The sequence below is a fragment of the Poecilia reticulata genome, chromosome 6 (assembly GCF_904066995.2).
Source record: "Poecilia reticulata chromosome 6, P_reticulata-male-v2, whole genome shotgun sequence".
NCBI lineage: Eukaryota > Metazoa > Chordata > Actinopteri > Cyprinodontiformes > Poeciliidae > Poecilia > Poecilia reticulata.
The window spans coordinates 19,126,580-19,143,937 of record NC_088835.1 but is presented as its reverse complement, the minus strand read 5'-3'; the positions used below and the strand labels follow the sequence as shown (position 1 = coordinate 19,143,937).

The 17,358-nt window shown below is 38.0% G+C and overlaps 1 protein-coding gene across 14 annotated transcripts in view; it reads right to left on the bottom strand.

Annotated features, from left to right (window-relative positions):
• The window catches only part of magi2b (membrane associated guanylate kinase, WW and PDZ domain containing 2b), a 108,194-nt gene that overhangs the window by 39,406 nt on the left and 51,430 nt on the right, over window positions 1-17,358 (bottom strand). For all 14 annotated transcript variants that reach the window (XM_081608081.1, XM_081608082.1, XM_081608083.1 and 11 more), the window contains exons 4-6: window positions 15,351-15,575; window positions 9,905-10,133; window positions 7,618-7,697 (exon numbers count right to left, since the gene is read on the bottom strand). In XM_081608081.1, the coding sequence (XP_081464207.1) occupies window positions 7,618-7,697; window positions 9,905-10,133; window positions 15,351-15,575 (534 nt within the window). The remainder of the gene's footprint in view (window positions 1-7,617; window positions 7,698-9,904; window positions 10,134-15,350; window positions 15,576-17,358) is intronic.

Sequence of the window (17,358 nt, the reverse complement as noted above, 5' to 3'; positions counted from 1 at the left end):
AACATAGAAAGAGTGTGTGTGTGTGTGTGTGTGTTTAAGCATTCACATATTTGCAGAGTGTGTATGTGCTGCTTATTGAAAGGCTGAACAGTGTTAGCATATCTGAACAAGTAAAAGTACATTCTCCTTTTATTCCAAATCTGATTCTTTGCCATGTTTGAAGGCGTATCTGTGGCTCTGAGAGGCTATTTGTGTAGTTTGATTAGAGTCTGAATGAAAAGAAGTCCAAATGTGAAGCTTTTATGTCAGATTACTTTTTCTGCCAGCTGTCTCCCCGACTAATGAGCAGAAAACTCATGGGTGACCTTATGCGTCTCTATAGGACATAAAATTTACAGAAAAAGTAGGAACGAAGCTTCATTTAAACGTTTCATTTAATCAAAGAAATAATTTATAACTGGCATTGTGAGTTGAGTTTTGATGGGACTCGCCACTAATTAGGCTGAATTTCATTGTGTGCAATTTGTTTATAGATAATAATGTTTAGCATTTAATTATTTGAAGATTTGAATATAGAAAATGGCATATCAACATATTGAAATAACATGAATATCCAGCTGTACAAACTGATACATTTATGGTAAAAAGGAACAATTTAATTGAGCAATGATCTGGTGGTCTTCAGGTATTTAAATCTAACTTCAAATATATCAAACCAGACTCTTGATTGAAAATGTCATGATTTATTAAATAAGGATAAAGCCAAAATGAAAATATTTATGAAAGATGTTTCCAAAACCCCAAAACTTCAAGGGATGAGCTTCCTTTTTACTATAATTGACCAAATTCATTCAAAGACAACAAATATTTACAAATGAAAACATTTAACGCTCAGGTTTGGAATTTTAATATTTTCAGTCTGGCCAAACATTCACAGTAACACAGGACAAAAATCTTCATCTTACAGAGTTTTCAAAATAATTTTGAAAAATGTGAAATGCTGCCACATAACTCTTGCTGTGAGACTGAATCGGCGTTCCCTGAACTTACGGTCTGCTTTCATCCATGTTTGCATCAAAAGAGGTTCCAGCACAACCTGCACTCTCCACAGACATGAACTTTACCAATTTGGATTGTTAAACTTTCTGATTAAATGTGTAACTAAAATAAAGAATATTCTGGTTATGTTTTTTATTTAATCTGCATCAGAAATTGCTTCATCCATACTAAACTACATCAGGCTATATGCAACAATGAGAATGTGGATATTATGGTGTTCAGGCTCTGATAATTTAAGACATTTTTCACTTCATGCATGTAGAAACATTAACCTAAAAAAAATGGAGCAAATGAAGCAAGTATCTCCCTATTTTTTAAAATTAGGGAAGCAAACTTGGGTTTTGTTTAAAACAAGCTACTCACCCGTACAGTTTGACAATTATATACGGTTTGTTTGTATTTCACCTTTTTGTTAATTACCAAATCAAAAACCTTTGAATTAAACATCTGATGCTCTCCTTCACCTCTGAGCTGGTTCAGTCCGATAAGCACCACAGTCTGAATTAACTCCTTTCGATGTGATCTGTCCGATAAAACGACCATCAGAAGGAAAAGTAAAAACCATCCGAGGTTTAAGCAGAGCCACTTCTCCTCTCTCTCTCTCCCCAGGTGGGAGCTGGACCTGTCGTGTGCTGAAACAACACGCGAATACACACTCTGCCACTCAGGCCGTTTCTCTTGCAGCATCCCAGTTACTGTTTTATCGCGAATCCCATCAGTAAACACTCTTTCTTCTAGGGATGAAACTCTGAATTTCCAGCACTAAACTATGGAGATCTATCCTCCTAAGCCACTGACGAAACAGATAGCAAACCAAACTCCACAGATAGTCCTGTCACGATAACAAATTATGCTGGACAATTAATTGTCTAAAGAAATTATTGCGATAAACGATAATATTGTTTCAAGACCTTTTGACACTGATTTAATGGAAATGACTAATAATACATGCGATTTCCTGATATTTATTTTCAAAATAACACGTAACACTGGAACTGATCAACTAAATAAACAAAACAACCAAAAACAAAAATAAAATGGATTCTCAGTCTCCACTAACAAAAAACGTACTTGAATAAAAACTAAACAACATAAAGCCAAAGTGGAAATAAATACTGCATTCAACCAAAAGAGTGCAGATTATGAAGTCTGTATTGCCCTTCAGTAATCTCTAGATTTAAATGGAGAAAACCGGCACATCCGACTACCTAATGCAATAGTTCACACTACACCATTTTTTGCCCCTATTTTCCCCTTATTACAATCTTAGATCGTTGGCCGATCTAACCGATCATCCTGGGGTGTGGGGTGGGTTACGGTAGATTGTCGTGGCCGCTCCGATCTAAATCAGGGGTTTTCCCCGACTGGGAGCTTAACGCTGAATGTGGCAGGTAGCCAATCAGAAGGCGCGGATTTTCCTCCTGCTTTCCTAGGGGAAAATTGGGAGGGGAATCCCAAACAGCTGACACGGCGCAACCCGAAGTCCAGCGGACATCAGAGATGATGTGTGGAAACAACATTAATATTCATTTAACGTTTCGTGCAAATAATATAGAAATGACAAGGAGAGGAGTTGGAGCCAAATTGCTACCGCAGTTGATGAACCCGGTAGGTTTTCAGCAGTTCTTCGTTAACGTAACATAAATAGGTTATTATTATTTTCATTCAGCTAGGACTTTACGCTGACTCTAGTCACATGCATCACAGGTAGATTCTAGTAAAGCATTGATGATTAATGCCTGATTTTAAAATTAGTTGACTGGACTTGCAGCCGTTATTTTGTGCCCATGTGGCTGGACACCACACAGCACGACGAACCCGATCGAACCGTTATACCTAGGATTTCTGTCGGCTAATGTGTGTTTCAGGGTTTGAAAATGGGCCGACAACTCGTGTAATGTGCGCTGGACATTAGACTAAGGAAATGAGGACGGGAGGGTCAGTGGAGAGCACCGGAGCTGAGCCTTTTTCATTCAGCGTCATCAACAAAAAGAAAAAAGGCAGGAAGAGACGATAAAGACGATAATTAAAATGATCTCGATAGGTTTTTTTTATTGTCCGATTAATTGATTTATTGTTTATCGCGACAGGCCTATCCACAGATAAAACACTAAGTTTTTATCCGTGGTGGTTTTATACCTAAAATAATGAACACAAACTGAAAGATGCTATGTTATACTTATTTTATTTCTTAGTGATGTTGTTTGTTTTTATTCTTGGGGGCAGGCTGTAATTTCTCTCTCTCTTTTTGCTTCCCCATTTTATGACAAAATCATTTTGACGTCTCAGTTTGAGATGATGCATTGTTGTTTTAAAATAAAAATCTAAGACATGATATAATTTTTTTTAATTATTCAAATAGAAAAAAGTAGCAATTATTGCTACAAAGCAGCTTGCAGCCAGCTGAAAAAATAACTTAAAACTGTACAAAGGAAAACCTTAGCCCAATTTCCTTTGAGCAGATATTACAAACAAGCTTAAGCAAAAAATACTCCATCTGATGCAGATCTCTGGCTGCAAACTCTGAGTGCGCCTCAGTGTGCAGATGCAGGACCTGCTGATGTGTTTGAAGGTTTCACCAACATTCGTACCAACACATCAACACAAACAAACCTCTTTCCAGATTTACCAAAATGCAGCATGGGAGCAAAAGAGGCCTGGGAGACCGCACAAGGAGAAAGGGAATGCAGAATGAGGATATGAGATGCCAAAGGAAAGTGAAGCAGAAAGACCAGACATGCATGAGATGGAGGCAACAAAAAGGGAATAACAAGAGGGTAAAGGAAACCAGCAACTGATGAAAGTTCCTCTGAATATCTGTCTGCTGCCTGCCAGAGGCTGTGAGACTGAGAAATCCTTCAGGCAAAGGGGCATTTAAAATCGGCCCCACTTCTTCCTTATGTTGCTGCTCACTTTTATTATATCATTCTGTCTACTTTTATCCTCCAACATCTACTCTGTTCTCTACATACTTTATTCAACATGTGTGGCTGACGCAAAAATAGAAACAAAAAAAAAAACAACAACAACAAATGAACATCTAAATAATTATTAAAACAAAAAAACGTCTAACAATCACTAGGATTTGTAAAAACAAATCCTTGTGGCTGCTGAAGTGCTTACCGCTCTGAAAAGGTGGGATTCCAAGGGTGCGGTAAGAGGATACGATGTGTCATCCAGGACCTTCACAAAAATTCAGCAAACAGCCTTTGATTCAAAATCCTCTGCCAGCAGGCTAAGCTCACAGAAATAAGTTACTGCAGCCCCCAAGATAGAAACACAGAAACCCGAAGAGAAGGACAAATCAACTTCAAAGAGATGAAATAAAGAGGTAAAGAAAGAGAAAAAGAAAAATGAAGCTCTCTGGCCTCTGTGTAGGAAATTTAAACCCATCAGTTGAAGAACTACTTCAGAGATAATCGCGCTCTGCTTTAATACCAAAACAGGCCACGTTAATGTTTACATACAGCAGAAATACTACCAAGAAACAAGGCTGTTTGTTTGGATACTTGAGAGAGAAAGCCGAATAAGAAAAAGAAAAGGAGGTGAGCTAGGACTGTAGGCTTAATACATTATTGATGTATGATTCTCTTTAAGAAGTAAAATGCAACAAAACAGCCTTCATAGTGGATGAAGATCTCTCTGCGCTCTCCACTAATCTCCTTCAAGAGCTTTCAGAGTGACTAGGTTGCAGCAGCATCTCTCCATGAGGCTCTCAACACATATTTTTATGAATTGTTGTGCCCCATCTCTGTCTCAATACACCAAAAGAGCAAAAGGAAAACAGCAGCAAACGTTCTTCGACATGTAAGCTGATGAAAGGCTAATACATTTAACAGAGCATGATGTATGAGCACAAAAAATATGCATACTTAACTCAAAAACTCAGGAATTTGTGTCAATCTCTGCCAATCCTAAAAGGTTTGTTCTTCTAATGACTCTTGTTATGTTTCCTTTATTTGATTGGATGAAAAAAGTTTCAATAAACAAGAAAAAAATGCCAATTTATTCATTATTTAACAATTAATTCAGCCTTGGGGCTCAGTCGTGTGCAGTAAAAGTTCTCCTTATGCTAGCGAGCAGCGTGATCGCACACTGCTGTGGGACGGTGCGTCGCCCTTCAACCAGCAGTGACTGATTGGTCAGTTTGGTTGTGCTGGCAACTCTGTTTTGCAGAACAGCAGCTTGAATTTTCTCGATTGTACAAGTTAAATTTAAATCAGTTAAATGTGCATTGCTTGAAGCAGATTCCAATTCACATCTATAGTTGGGTATTTCTAACAAATGCTAATAATCATGCACCAAACAGGCACCGGATTGTCAGCACTTGGGGCACAAAAGAGTCTAAAGTATAATAAGCTATTTGTTGCAGAGATAATTTGGCAATTTGTCATGAGTTCAACACATATAATTCAACCCAGCAATAGAAAAAAACAAAACATTCTTGTTGCGCCAAGTTTAAAACTGACATTATGTTGATGTCAATTATTGAGTCAAATTATCTCATTTGCCTACAGTGGAGCTGAAGATGTATATGAAAATACATTCATTATGGAAAAGAAAAAATCTGTGGCAAATCCATCTTATTGCCACACTGCAAAAGCACAAAATCTATTTTTTGTCTATAGTTTCTAGTGCAAATGTCGTAGAAAACTTGAAATAAGACTAAACTAACTTACCAGCAACTTCATAGCAAAGCACAGAAGCTTGCTTTAAGTGAATAATTCCTTAATATCAATGAAAAAGTGCTTGGCAGATGTTTAAACTTATTACAATAAAATTTTCCCACGTTATAAGCTAATTTGTCTGCCAATAGAAGAAGTATTTTTTCATCAACATTAAGGAATTATATACTTAAAACAAGCCTCTATTACTTGCTGAAAATACACTTTTCAGCTAGTTTTGTCTTATTTCAAGTGCAATAAGATATTTACACTAGAAACCAGACCAAAATTACTCTGTAAAATTTTGTGTCTTGCAGTGCATGAGTCCTGAGGAAGAGACAAAAATGGCAAATGTAAAAAGCGGTCCAAAGAATGAAGACAGCAGAACCTGTTATATTTTATGAGCAGCTACAAACCCAAAGGTTCACAGTAATTTACAAAGTGTTAAACCAGAATCCCCCCCCCCCCTTGATGTTCTGTTTTGTCCCTGGGTTCTGCTGTCAAAGTGATGGGGCCCCAGAAAACGCAGCACAAAAAGTCCAGTTCCTGCAGTTAATGTGTCATCTGTACTGAAATATTAAGATGACAAATCTTAACCAGAAGGCTGATGCAAGAGATGAATTCTCCCGGAATATATCTATTTAAGCTATTTTCATATTTTACAAGAAACCCTGTAGGTTTCATAAAGCAGAAAAAAAGTAGCAGATTTTTTTTTTCTTACTACCAAAGACATAAATATACTAGTTAAGCTTGTGAATTAACAGATTCTGATAATCGCTCGTTCCCATCAGAAAACACTTGCATTGTTTAAAGTGAATAAAAAATGAAGAATGTAAGGGTCTTCTGATTATTGTTGCATTTAGACCACATGGATCTGGTCAGTTACAGCAGTCCTCCCCACATGTTTTTCTGTCCAACTTTGAATCTGGAGAGTAAGAGCCAGCTTATGCGGCGCGGACTCGGGTTATTAGCATTCCCGTCACCGTCTGGCCAGTACTGCCCAAAGACGAGATTGGGAGGGACGTAGTGTGGGGGGAGAAGACAAAAATGAGTAGACAATTTAACGAGAGGGGATAGAAAGAAGAAATGGGGGGAATTTTAGCTATGAGTATGTAGAGAAAAAATTATAGAACAGATGGAAAACAGAGGAAAAGAAGGTACTGATTCAGAATCACTTTAGTGAATTTCATCGCAAGCTAATTTGTTGGCTAAAGGCTGATAGAGTCGAACAAATGTTCATCTTACCTTTTCATCTGATTGCTCTGTTTCATGTAGCTCTTAATCAAATGTTGGCGTAATAAACACAAGAAGACACGGTTTTATAAAATATATATATAAAAACGCAATCACTTTCTGCGTCCTGAGCTTAATGTCCTGCATGCAGCGATGTGCTGTCCAAACTCTGCTGAAGCCATGACTAACTGAGTCCAAATTTAGCCTGTAGTGTGGATTTCCAGGAGACATTCAATCTCAGAAGGACAAACCAGGAATAGATTATCCAAAACAACACAATCCATTCATGGAAACTCTTCTTCGGTGGAATCACAAGAGTTAAATACAGGATTCACTTGTTTTGAAATCTTCCTCCCTAAAAATCTTAACTACATACACTCATGTTGCAATGTGTCAAAATAAGGCAAAACACATTCATTTTCTGCCCAGTTGGACATCATTTGTTCGTTTTATTCTGTCTGGATTGAAAAATCCCTCCATCAAAAGTGAATTAAAACCTCTGGAGAACCAAGAGACCAGCAGCACACATTTCTAACAGCTGGGTGTTTTTATGAGTTCATCCTCCAGGAAGGGAGAAACAGTGTGTCATAAAGAGACATCAGGTGCAGAAGCAGCAAGAAATGTGGAGACAACACACACCTACGAATTCCCAGAGATGAGCTTGACTCGCGTGAACGTGAACCAAAGCTTTTAAGAGAACAAACAGGCTGCTCAGACTCACCGTCCTCCCTGCACTCCTCGGGTGGTTTCGCTTTCTTCGCTAGCCGCGGATCGAGCCACGATGTAGTTTTGGTGTTGTGACTGGAGGTGAGGTGCAGATGAAGGTAAAAGATGGTGGGGGGAAAAAAAGTGCAAACAGAGGTCAGAGAGAGACTGACAGAGAACATTAAAAAAAAGAGTGTAAAAAATAACACCAGCGTCCTACATGTGGTGCTACTGAAGAAAGACGAGGGGATATCTGAGGTAAACCGAATGCCCATTAATCCACTAATTAGCCTCCAGCTACTAATTAGCAAGGGTGAGAGGAGTGTTACTTCAACAGGATAGATATACACACACACATGTAAACTTTTGCAATTTTCCCTGTGTGTGTGCATCGGTCTGATTAGCAGCGCTAAGCCACATCAATTATTCAAGAGGAGAGGCCAGAGCTATAAAATTTACACATAGACATACATAAACCATGACTTTAAAGTGGGTGCATTACATTAGGTTTATTTTTAACAATTTTATTTTATCTACACTGGGAGTAACATCCAGATCATATAACATAATGTTAGAAAGCTTCTACCACTGCAGACACTTTGGTAGCTTTGCTATGCCTAGAAACCAAGATTTTTGACCAGAAGTTAACATGACACTGAGAAATGTAATAATATATATGTTCAAGATTTCATGGAGATGGTTGAGTGGCTTGATGGAGATGTTAGATGCCAACACTTCCAATAACAAGTCCTCTGCTTCACTCCCACTCACCAATGGTTCAGGCTTTAGGTTTAGAAAAATACACATACTAATATCTTTTTGGGAATTACCTCGTTGGTGCTAAAATACCAATTTATGTCACACACACTATTTCATCTGTGTTTTTCAGAGTCTCAGCCAAAGAAATTGTAAGAAACTGCAAATCTGTGGTAAGGTTTCTTAAAGTGATCAGGTTCATCTCGAGTGTGTGTGCCGTTTTGTGTCGAAGTGATCTATGGGTCACAGCTAAGTGGCTTATCAAACACAAACACATTCCTCTCAAAATAGCCGGAAACCGGAGTGAAAATAAACAGCTAAAGTTCAGAGAAAAACTTTAAAAGACTTTCAGAAAACCTGCAGAATTACAAGATTACCGTCACATCTCCTTTGAATCCTGCGGACAGGCTAAAAATGTATGTTGTTGATTATTATACCACATAAGTATATCATGCTTAAGTGCCAAACAAAATCTATAAACATAAAAGTCTTGTATCAAAATTGAATTTTCAAAGCAGAAAAGTATTCTAAGAACATTTTGAGTACTGTGTGCATGCATGTATGATGATGTGACATCTAGATCTGCAGCATCAAATGGACTATTGTGGAAAATAAGATGTGGACTGTTTTTGGTTCCATGAAATGAATACGCGGCACATTATTCTCTGGACATATAGTTTGGTTAACCTGAAAGAGTTCTCACAACATTTTGAATGCTAAATAATTGGAGCACAAATTGATGTGGAAGAAAAGGAGACCTTTACACCCAGCTGGTGTGTAAAATATGAATATCTGTGACTGAGTGACAATATGGAACGAAAACAGAAATTACATCGATATATAAATTGCATCAGAGAGCTTTTAAATTCCTCCTCAGGGTTCTGGTTTAACTCCAAGTTACTGCTAGCAAAAAACATTTTTTCTGACTTCCTCCTCCTCACTTCAACTGTATAGAAAAATGCAGCTGAAACCAGATATTTACACACAAACACTGAATAAAAAGACATTTTCTCTCATTGTCTGAAGTGAAATCAGACCAAACTTTTCTTGTTTTAGATAAATTATAATTACCACTTTTCTTGTTTTAGATAAATTATAATTACCAAAATTTGAGCCTCCAGTTAACTCAAATGTTAGCCTATCAGAGGTTTCCAAAGCCATGACATCATCATCTGGGCTTTCCCTCGTTGTTTAAAGAGACATTAATCATTCAGTACTTAAAGTTCTGAATTCAAAGAGAGTTACAAAGAATGTCACATTATTTTTTCTGGCATTTAGCGCACAGAAATCATTTTGGTAATTCTAAATGACCTAAAGCAAGAGACATTTGGTCCGATTTAATTTCAGACAGTAAGAAAAATATGTCTTTCTATGTAAATATTAAATTTAAACTGCATTTTTTTCTACGTGTTCTTCTCTCTGTTGATGTCTTTTGACTTGGTCACAAATTTAGAATTAAAATGACACTACACTTCTGCACACTACAACATAGGTACAGTGAAAAACATCACATAATTTCAAACCATGAAAACAAAAATGTGGCGTACTCTATAAAGTAAACTTCCCCCTTCTCTGTGTACGCCATCTCCCAGTTGTCAGGCAGAGGACCGAGCTCTTCCTCATCTGCATCGGGGACTTTGGAGGGGGATTTGGAGGGAGACTTTGGGGCCTCCTCCCCTTCAGTCGGAGGCTCGGATGATGCCGGGGCCTGGCTGGACCCTTCAGCTGCAACCTCCCCAGAGGCATCTGTGCTCTTGTCCTCGTGTTCACTGGACTCTGGAGCACAAAAACAGACTTATTCTCACACACACACACATGCAGACGTGTGGGCGCACTACACACTTAGTGTGTGTGATGAGTCAGAGCAAAGCCACCGCAGAACTGTGAAGCCCCAGGAGACAGAGGCAGCCGGGGAGGGAGGGCAGAGTCTAAGAACAATCAGCATGAGCAGAAAACAACGTAGGAATGTCAGAAACTGAGAAAACAGGGAAAGACAGAAACTATAGGGGTCACAGACTGAGTCACAAACACAAGGAGAGGTCATCAAAGGAGAGAGGACGGCTGGTGGAAAGATGAGAAACCCGCTGCTTGGTTCGGAAATGTTGAAAAGTGTTACTCTACAATAATCCTGACTTTGTTGTCACAAATGTTTCAGATTATCATACTAATCAGACAAAGATGACATGAGTAAATACAAATGAAGTTTGCTGATCTAAACCAGCCTGACTCTTTGGTGAATTATAAGTAATTTCCTCTAAATTAGCGGTTCTCAAAGTGGGCGGTACCGCCCCCCAGGGGGCATTCAGAGGACGGCAGGGGGCGCTGGCGGACATTTTTAAAAAAGGGGGGCGCTGGGATGCCTTTGGGGGGCGTTTGGTCGAAGGTAAACTTTACACCTTAAATACACAACAATGCCAGTTTAGACTTTGAGCAACTTGGTAAAACTGTATTGTGTAACACTAAAACCTGCTTGGCTGCAACTGTATCGATGGCAGCTCTTCTTCTATTCAGTGTTTGTTAGCTTCTGTTAGCTTCTTGGCGCAGCTCCGTTTTCCTGCTACTGGTAGCTAAAATCACGATACCCTCACTGTGTATCCCTCTGAAAAATGAACCCAAGATATAAAGAAATCCCTCCATGGGTGATACCACGATAGAGAGCGTTCATTTTATAGCTTTAACACCAGAGCTGTAAGTGGTCCGGTATGAAACGGGGGTGATAGAACAACACAGCACTTTTAAATTTCAATAATCAGAATGCAGAAATTGTTTCCGTTGTTTTAAAAAGTTTAAAAGGTTTTCTGCCTTTTCCCCATCGATACGCTTCCCGACCGTCCTGCACCTTAGGGGCTTAAAAAAAAGACGTTCACTCTGAAACAGGAGAAGCGGGTCATAAAACGGAGTGACGAACTAGATGTGAATTATGGCATAAAAACAGAGAATCCGACGCTGAACAGTGGAAAAATCAACTGTTGATTAGTCGGCGCAGCAGGTGATGAGATTACTGATGGTGAGCGTCAATAAACGATAAAATAAATCTAGCAACAGGAAAGAAACTAAAGTGGACATAGCAATAAACCAAGAGAGGATAATACTGATCAAATGAAACTAAATGGAAATGAATGAAGAACAAAATGCAAGAATAAACTAAGAAACTAAACTAAATACAGAGGAATAAACTGGTATGGCAAGACCTTTCGAGCAATAATTAATACAGAGGACTGTATGGCAAGAATAAACAGACACTATTTCCAGATAAAAGGTAAAATAATATTGTTGAAGTGCCATGGGTTTGTTTATTCAGTATCTAGTACCGAGAATAAATATGTCTTACAGACCATAACAGTAAAGAACTGATCATTTATTTATGTTTTTAATTAGATTTGATATATTTATTTCTTCAATATTATTTTTCATGTCAGTGTTAATGTCATGAGGCTGATGACTCCATGACACTTTCAATTTGACTCATTAGGATTTTATTAAGAACCAGATTTGTTCTTAGTAATTTCTGTCCAGTAAAACTATTAATCCATAAATCAATAGACAGATCTATATAAAGATATAATCCATGTTTCTGTCTCATATTTGTATGGTATTAAAAGGACCTGGAACTTTTGTTTTTCCACTGAAAGCTCTGGTTTGCACAATAAATGCCATGTGTGTGAAGTTTTATGGATGATACTCTGATGTCCCATTCTCCTGAAAGCAGCACAGAGCTGCACCACCAGAAACTGACCAAAACACTGAAGAGAAGAAGAGCTATGATTAATGTAGTTACAGTTCTATCCATGTTTTAATGTTGCAGAGCTCAGTCGTTTTGCAAATAGTTCAAAGTTTAAACTGGCATGTTGAACATCTTTTATCTGGTCATTTTGTGCAAGATTTAACAACTAGAAAATGGCACAAAATAAGAATATTTTTTCCACTCTGATTTGCTGCTGTTAGGCCTACCAATTTTAACTTGAATGTTCATTGCATTTTCCGTAGACGCCTGTGAAAATAATTTCTATTCCCATGGCTTTTTTGTTCTCTGGGAAATTATTTTTGATGATAAATACAGAAACAAGCATAAAAATCAAAACATCTACAATAGTGATAGTAATATTAATGATAAAATAATGGTCAGTGCAAAATAGCCTGCAAATTCTTTGGTGGGGGGAAGTGAGGGACCTGGATAAAGGCTAGGGGGGCGCTGGGCCAAAAAAGGTTGAGAAACACTGCTCTAAATCAAACTTGATTAATTGTGGTACGTCAACTAGATTGTGAAGCAGCAAATAGGTGATGTTTTTTTTGTGAAATTATGTTAGTTTTACACCAGATGTAACAAAACATTCAAAAAGTGACTTTTTTTATTCTTGTCAGTTCACAAAAAAAAAGGTTTTAGGATCATCGAGATGCTTTTTGGAAAAAATGCAACCGGCGATTATCGAGGTTATCTTATTTTATGGATAATATTTGTGCCCAGTCTCTGATAGATGAACAATGTTTCTTGAATATGTTTAGAGTGAGACATAACTTGTTGCTTTTATATTATCAGGCAAGTTCAATTTAAATGTGTGGTTAGTAAAAGTGAATAAAATAAATGTGATTAATCACATTTCATATATGATTTTAAAAGATGGGTAATTATATTCTCCCTTTGGCTTTTTGTATTTACTCAAGTTACTTTGACAAAAACAACAAATTTGTAACAGGGAAAATACTTTTTATAGCCCTGTTCCTTAACTTAAAAAACATTTCTTACATCAAATACTGTGATTTTTATTATCATTTTTTACTGCAAATGAGGGGAAAATAAATACACGAAGAGAAAATGTAAACATGGAATGCTTTCACGAGGGACAAGAAAGACAGATGGAGAAAAGAGAAGGAAGAGTGGGGGCAGCAAAGACAGGTCCACAGGGACAAAATAATAATAAAAAAAAATCAGGCGGTTGGGAAAAGTGAGGAGGGGAGAAACAGAGGGACGTTTGGTATTAATAGCAACAAGGACAAAAGCCAGTGGCAGAGAGACAACAAGAGAGACGGAAGAATGAGAGGACAGAAAGACGGGAGCCAAAGCCTTTATGAGACTCCAGCCAGTGACTAAAAATGGAGACATTACGGTGCCCTTGTTCATTCTGTTACATAAGGTTACTGTTGACCTTTGCAGTTCACACTCATGTTAGCAGAGTCTGTTAACATTTGTTACAACTGCTCAGGGTGCAGTTTGTCTGCGCTGCTGATTGAGCTGCAGACGTGACGCCGGGCTGCAGGAGGGAAGAGAGACGCTTTTTACCTTAGGGGACAGTAAGAAGGATAGGTAACAACTGCAGTAACAACTGGCTTGTTGCTCCGGTTCGATTCAATCATTCCAGTGGGACGAAACTAAAAGGCAGCCAGAAATCCAAACCAGGGAAAGTGCAATGTCTTCACCATCACAGCTGTTCTAAAACACAACATGCTTTATGTTGTAAGGAGTTTTTTTTATTTTTTATGTCGGATAAAAACCTCAAAGCTGTTGAATTCACAATGCTTTGTGAAAGTATTTATAAACCAGGAACTTTATCACATTTTGTTATCTTAAAACCTCGACCTTGAATGCGTTTTGTTGGGATTTTATGAGCTGAATCAAAGCAGTACTTAAAGATGAAGTGGAAACTTTGAAAAATGTGACATTTATATGTATTTGGCCTCCAGGGTCAATAAAATTTCAAATTAATTTAGTGATGGACTTTGGGACAAAACTCCAAAACCGAAGCAAAAATACTTTAATAACCTCTACCAGGTTTTATTTGAAGACTATCCTGTATTTAGCTCTAACCGTCTTCCTTTCAACTTTGATTAGGTCTGTTTTTTCTCATCTGATCAGATCTTCATCTTCCCAAAGTTTGCTTATTACACTGTAAAACATTCGAACCACATTTAGTTGTGTCTACTATCTTCTACACTTTAAGCCAAATAAACTGACTTAAAGTTTTAGATTTTGAATCTTAATGTGTGACTTTATGAAAGACAAACTTACAGAAGTAAGTATGTTGTGTTCACCTTTAATTCATTTTGCTAAACTTCCAGGAGTTGAATAAACTAGAATTTTTAGGTTAGCCCTTAAAAAAAAACTGAAAGAAGAAAGAGTGGGAACTATTTCCCAGAATGCTTAGCGGCATGTTTCTGTATCCTGAGATGGAAGTGCGTTATGTTGATCTGTCACTCCTGTGTCATTAAGGCAAAATGTTTAATGCTTGAGGAAAATGTTGTGTTCACACTAAATGTTTTTGATCAGAATTCCTTGTAATGTTTAATACAATTTATTATCCGATCAGAAATTTTATTCATGCAATTTGAAACAAAAATCTTAATGATTCTAATGTAAAATAAGTAGTTATTTTATCTTGATATTGTGAGTGAAAATAATAGAGAAATGTGTGCTCTTTAACGAGGTCAGGGCAAGTTTTTTTTTTGCATATTGTGAAATAATTATTTGGTTTAAATCCCAGCATGAAGTTAAAATTCACAATTTAAGATTAATGAACTTATAAAGCAATGTTTAGACAACTTTATTTTTGTTAAATAAACTTCATGAACTTTAATTTCTGAGTTAAAATCAAAACTGTTTTCTTGTTGACACTTTCTATTCCCAATTGAGAAACTGAGCAGTGCTCTGTGAGATGTTAGCTTAGCACTTTGTCATAGAGCCTAACCATGTTCTCTGAAACTTTCATCCCGATCAGCACACACTCATGCTTGGTTTTCATGATGCTGTTTGTTCACTAACTAGCAAGCTTCACAGAACGGCTGAATTCATACTAAAATAAAAATGTACACTAATTAATTCTTTAGGGAACTGATAGAAGGGGTGAAAATAAGGAGCATGCCACACCTTTCAGATTTTTATTAGTAAATAATTTTGAAAGTCTTGCATGACTTTTCTTCTCCGTAGTATGCATTACTCTGTCTTGGGGAAAAGCATAGTATGAGATTTTACAACGCACTGTCTCCCTGCTGTGATCGTACCCGGTGTGATGGCCACTCCGTTGCCATTGACAACTGGGCTCTCCTCTTCCTCCTCCTCGGGTGGCTCCAGGCTGGCGCGCTGCTCCATGTTGCTGACCGACTGATTCCTCTTTCTCTTGCCCTGGGCGCTCGGCCGGGCTCCGGGAAGCAGGGCCTCACTCACATTCAGAGGAGGGGCTGCCGGGGACGGCTCCGCTGGAGGTTTCGGTGTCCCGTAGAAGTTATCTAAGGGCAGAGAGCTACTGGGTCAGAGGTCTGAATGTAGGAGCACAGAACGGAGCACTGTCAGGTGATCTGATGTCGGCTTGGAGGTCTTAGTGACAATATGATTGCTTTTCAAATCAGCAATATAGACAGAGCGGAGCGCAGATAACTGGACTGAAATACTACCTGTTAACTAATTTAACTAAACATTAGCATGAATCAATGTTGTGCATCTGCAGGCTCAGGTTGCAAGAAGAAGCAGCCATTAGTGGTCATATCTGGTAGATACAGTCTGGCAACTATGACTCTCTTAAAAACACTTAAAAACAATAACAACGTCTTTTATTACAATAATTAAAAAAAAAAAACCCAGAAAAGATAAAAACAAAATCCAACCTCCAACACGAAAGAATCATCGCTTTACTTTCTGGACAATCAAGGAATACAATTTTATACATAAGTGTGTGAGCAGCTCAGTGGTGAAAAAGCAGAGCAGCCTCTCCAGGTATTAATTTACCCCTGAGTGAAATGTACTCAACACCTGGCATTCTGCTGCAGTATAATCTTACAGAAAGGATACAAACTGTAAGCTTTTGGCAGCCACTGACTAACGGAGGCTTGTTGCTTTTGCTCCACACTCCAATCTCCTTTCGCAAATTTGCAAGAGATTACCCTCTTACTGTGGATTTTCAGGTTTCAGTCCTCCCTTAGACTTCCTTCCCATCATGCTCTTGGTTTTATTTAACCGCTTTGTCAGTAGGATTGATCAGTGCAACCTTGAAGAGGAGATTGTCAGACAGACAGAAACCAAATGGCCGACGGACATTATTGGAAATCCTTTTCATTTTTAATAAAAAGCAGTCAATTTATAAAAGCATTTTACATTTAACATGCATTTGAGTTTTGTTTTAGTGGATGGACTCACACTCGAGTGGCACAAAGTGTTATTTTCAAAAGCAGCACTGGGTTAAATACAACTTTTGCATCGCTGCTGAGCTAAATTATCTGATTCAGTAGTTTGCAGCCTCTTAAAGCCCTAACCAGCTGTCTGCTCCTCTTAATTAATCTCACTTTTCCTCAGCTGCAACTGTTACTCTGGACAGAATTAGCAAAGCATGCCTGGAGAGCGATTATTACAGTGTTAGAAGTAGGGACAGCGTGAAAATTGAAGTTGGGGTGAATGTTGCTAAATGTAATTGGCATCCTTAACATTGGGAAAAGCCTTTAAGAGGTTAACGGAGAGTTCAGTTTTACCAGAAGATGCAGAATTCAAAACACTGACAGTCAATTCCAAAATGATTCATACCGCTAGTGTATTTAAATTTGACTGACATGTTTATTTTAACTTGATGCTAATGTTTTAACATCTTCCTGCTGAGTTTAGACTTTAATCTAAAGATTAGGGTGATTAGGGATTAGAGTGCCAACCTCAAAACCTGAAGTCAAACCCTGCTCAGTAATCATAGGTAGCTTTTGATTGCTACGAATAATTTTCACTTAACAAGATGTAAACATGATGCAAATAACTGAATGATTTCCTATCACACACAGACTAAATGAAAATAATGTTTAATTGATATTCCCAATGGGTGTGAATATATTCAGCTTGCACAGCAAGTTTATACAACATTTTCCAGCATTTCGGACAGCCTGAAGTCTTGACTTTGACTTTACCGTTCCTGCACCCTAATTATTTCTCTGGTTTGCTACTTTGTTGGAATCGTTTCACTGTTAACGGCCCAATTTGGGAGAGAGTCCAGAATTATGTCATCCGGTGCTGAGCATCAGGATTCAACCTTCCTAC